The 4,073-nt window shown below is 54.8% G+C and overlaps 1 protein-coding gene across 3 annotated transcripts in view; it reads right to left on the reverse strand.

Moving 5' to 3' along the window:
• Positions 1-4,073, reverse strand: part of LOC104872501 — a 7,901-nt gene that overhangs the window by 3,392 nt on the left and 436 nt on the right. For 2 of the 3 annotated variants that reach the window (XR_002025867.1, XM_019209703.1), the window contains exons 1-2: positions 3,876-4,067; positions 46-165 (exon numbers count right to left, since the gene is read on the reverse strand). Coding sequence is in view for 1 of the 3 variants with exons in the window: in XM_019209703.1 (XP_019065248.1) it covers positions 46-165; positions 3,876-4,060 (305 nt within the window). In the remaining 2 variants the exon portion in view is untranslated. Of the gene's footprint in view, positions 1-45; positions 166-3,875; positions 4,068-4,073 lie in introns of those variants that run through there. The other variant, XR_002025866.2, reaches the window with a different exon arrangement.

Below are 4,073 nucleotides of genomic sequence, written 5' to 3' on the forward strand. Positions count from 1 at the left end.
AAAAAAAAAAAAAAAAAAAAAAAAAAAAAAGAATCCAAAGATCACCTTGTTCTGAGCAGCATCTGGGATCCGAACAGCAAACAGCTCATGGTTGCCGGTCCCTGCCAAGGCGGCTGTTTCTGCAGCAGACCTGTATTTTTCTCCCTCTGACGTATCCTAATGCCACTGGGGGAGGGGGAGAAAGGTCCAGTTTCAGGTTAAAAAGAAAGCAGCTGTCCCTGAAGCTGAAGGGGGAATTCAACATCAGCGTCCAGAGTGAGCCAGAAAGGCCTGGTCAAGGCCGGGGACGATATAAGGAAAATTCAGTCCAAACTCACTGTCCAAAAATTTGTAATCCATTGTCTGGACAAACGTGTGAACAACAGTAAAACAGAGGCTGGGTGTGGTTAGTATGCCTATGATCCCAGCATTCAGGAGGCTGAGGCAGGAGGATCGCTGGGAATTTGAGGCCAGCCTGGACTACTTAGTAAGTTCAAAGCCAGTTTGAACTGCATAGCGAGACTCTGTTTCAAGAAACCAAACCCAGAGTGCAGGAGGCCCATGGTGACGGCTATTTTATGATCTAATAGTCTGGGACAGGAGACAGATCGCAGCCCGGGAACATCCATCTCTCAGGCTCTCACTACTAAGTATTCTTGACCTTCAAAGAGCAGGCAGAAATGGTCTTCCATTCCAGGACTCTGTCCTCTTTCCCTGGAGATTTTCCACCTGCCAGGCATCTACCTAGCTGCCTCTTCTCTTCCTGCCCGCCTGCCCTTCCCAAACGAACGCCAAAGCCGGGGCCCAGCAAGGCCCGGAAGCTCCCGCAGCCCCCACGGCTGCCTGCACACCGTTACCAGCAGGGACTCAGCCCGGGCCCTCATTCCCAGCGCACTGATCTCAAGCGTGCACGGTAGGCACCGCGCTGAGCAAGGGGTCCTGCGGGTAGGGTTCTTACTACTGTTAGGACAGAGGAGGACAGCGGAGGACCGGCTGGAGTGGAGGAACTGCATAAGCTGGGGGCGGAGGGATTAGCTCAGGCATGGAGGGAGGCCCTGGGTTTGAACCCTAGCACCACAAAAAAGAAAAGAAGAAGGAAGGGAGGGAGGGAGGGATGAAGGGAGGGGAAAAAGAACAAAGAAGAAAATGGAAAGCAAGCAAGCTGGGTGTGGTGACCCACACCTGTAATCCCAGCACCGGCAAGGCTGAGGCAGGAGGGTGCGTTGAGTTCAAATTCATGGCCAATTTGAAGTACACAGAGACTTTATCTCAAAAAGAGAGAGAGAGAGAGAGAGAGAGAGAGAGAGAGAGAGAAGAGAAAAAGGAGAAAATTGTCTAAGTTTGTACCTTGAAACTAGCATTTAAACCACAGCAGGAGCACGGGTGGGTACGTTACTTGCCTCACCTGTGTTCCTTTAACCCTTGCCAGAACCTGACAAGAACAGTACTGTTTTGTTTTGTTTTGATTTTGTGAGACAGGGTCTCGCTATTCCTTCAGGCTGGCCTCAAACTCACAGCAATCCTCCTGCCTCAGCCTCCGAGTGCTGTGTGTCGTGTGTTTGTTTGTTTGTGACAGGGTCTCACTATGTCATTCACGCTGGCCTCGAGCTCACTGTGTAGCCCCGGCTGGGCTTGAACTCCCCGCAGTCCTCCTGCCTTAGCGTTACGGCTGTGTCTAGATTCTCCCCTAACCCTCATGCGGTCATAGGTGGGGCTTTTTCAGAGGCAGCTGTGAGGCAGAAGTCTAGACTCAAGGGTGCCAGAGTAAGGGTGTGAGTGCTGCCTGGAGAAGACTCAGGGGTTGAAAGACGCTGTTAAGGCCCTTGTCTTTGTTGCTTTTGCTTTTGAACTGCTGTCCCTCTGCCAAGCCACACTGCCTTAGGCCAGCTATGGACCAAACTTTCTCCAAACTGTGAGCTAAAGGAACCTCTGCCCCTTTAACTCTGGGTGCCAGGTATTTTGTCTCAGCAAGAAGAGAAAAGTCACTAAGTCACTCAGCCTCCTGAGGGCTGGGATGACAGCTCTGCACCACCACGCCCGGCAAGAGCAGTGCTCTCGTCCTCCCCACTTTACAGATGAGTAAACTGAGGCAGGGGTGAAGCCTCATCACACAGCGAATCTGTGGAGCCGTAATTTGAACCCAGGACATCTGGCTGCTGACTGCAGCTGGAGGAAGCAGGGGGCTGGGGCAGAGTAGCTGCTTTATGGATGGAAGTCAGAGCTCCCTGTGGGGGAGGGGCGACAGGAGCAGGAGCAGGAGCTGGAGGTGTGCAAGTCCCAGGGAGAGCAGGAGCAAGGGCCCTGGGGCAGGCACGTGCTAGTGGAGATACGGCTGTGCCCTGTCCCTGCTGCTGGAGACTGGGGGTCACCTCTTCAGCCCTTTTCTTCCCTCTGCGGAGCTCTCAGGAGACAGGAGGCCCAGTGAGGGCTCGATTCCCTCCTGAAATCCACTGGGCAGTCACGAAGTCCTGGACAGCAGGGGCCAGTCCTGTCGCCTTGGCTGTTCAGCAGAGACCTCTCCCACAGTGGGGTTGCGACAGCCCTGGGGAAAGTCTTTCCTCCACTTCCAGGAAAACCACAGACCCTACAACTTCCACCTTCCCTCCTAGTTCTCCTTGTTACTCCTTTGTGGCGGGGGGGATTGAACCCAGGCTATGCTGAGCTCCATCCCCAGCATTTTGTTTTATGTGTGGAGACAGGGTCTCTCTAAGCTTCCCAGGATGCTCTGCAACTTGAGGCCCTCCTGCCTCAGCCTCCTGAATGGCTGGCATTACAAACACAGTGCCACCACGCCAACCTTACTTCCCTCCCCGCATCCTCCCCTTTTCAGTGACACCTCTGGAAAGCAGACCTGTTCCTGTCCCTCCCCTCTCAGAGCCTTTCCATGGCTCCACGGCTCCCTGGGCCACTCCAAATAAAGCCCAGGCTCCCGAGTTTGGTTTAAAAAAAAAAAAAAAAATTGTCCCCTCAGGATCAAGATGCAGAGCAGCATGGGAGAAACAGAAATCAAGGGGAAAGGGAAACCCAAGGGGGAGAAGCACACGCGCCTGCACCAAGGCTGACCCCAGAGGTGTAAGTAGAATGGAACCGGGCTAACTTGGCTTCACAGCTATTCCTGAAAAACAAGCCCCAGCTATCCCGGGGGCTCTGACAGCCATTAACTCAGTCTCGGACGGCACTGAGACATCACTGCCCGCCCAGAGAGGGACGAGGGGCCAGGCCTGGCCTGGGGACCTCCAGACTCGTGCAGTGCCACCTGCTCACTGGAATGTGCCCAGACGAGAGGCTGCGTCCACCAGCAGCCTCAGTTCACACCGTAAGAGAGGCTTTCGCTGGTCTTTTCTCATTGCTGCTGTTTGAGACCAGGTCTTGCCAAGATCAGGCTGATCTTGGACTCACTGTGAGGCCAAGCAGACCTCAAACTCACAGCCACACTCCTGCCTCAGCCTTCCAAAACCCGGAATCGTGGGCATTCGCCACCGTGCTTGGCTTCCTGTCGTCATTTTTTTTAAAAACAATGAGGCAGGTAAGCCTGTAATCCTAGTACTGTAAGCCTGTAATCCTAGTAAGGCAGAGGATCACGAGTTCGAGGACAGCCTAAACCACATATCAAGATCCTGTCTCAAAACAAACAAACAAAACAAAAAACAATGAGGCAGCCAGGCATGGTGGCTCACACCTGTAATCCCAGACCGGGGAGGCTGAGGCAAGAGGATCACAAGTTCGAGGCCAGCCTGGGCTGTGTTGTAAGACCCCTCTCTCAGAAAGGACGCGGCCGATGATACGGCCCGCTCTGAAATGACCTCCCAGCTGTAGCACCGGACACAAAGCCGGAAAGCGCCTAGCAGCACCTGCCGGGCTTCTGTCCGCTTTACAGACCCGAAAGGCCAGCACACCTGGTCCCCGCTGAGCCGCTGGCTGTGGTTTTGGGCCCTGGCTTTGGGCTGCGGGAGGCTGCGTGCAGGCGGAGCTGAGTACACCCAGGGCGGGCAGCTGCATGCACCGGGCAGAGCCGGCCTCGCTCCCTCCTTCCCGCCACAGGCCCCGCTGGTCTTGCTGGGCTCTTCCCGGAGCCCCTCATCCCGGGGGGCCCG

The sequence above is a fragment of the Fukomys damarensis genome, unplaced genomic scaffold (assembly GCF_012274545.1).
Source record: "Fukomys damarensis isolate Sample0158 unplaced genomic scaffold, DMR_v1.0_HiC HiC_scaffold_30, whole genome shotgun sequence".
NCBI lineage: Eukaryota > Metazoa > Chordata > Mammalia > Rodentia > Bathyergidae > Fukomys > Fukomys damarensis.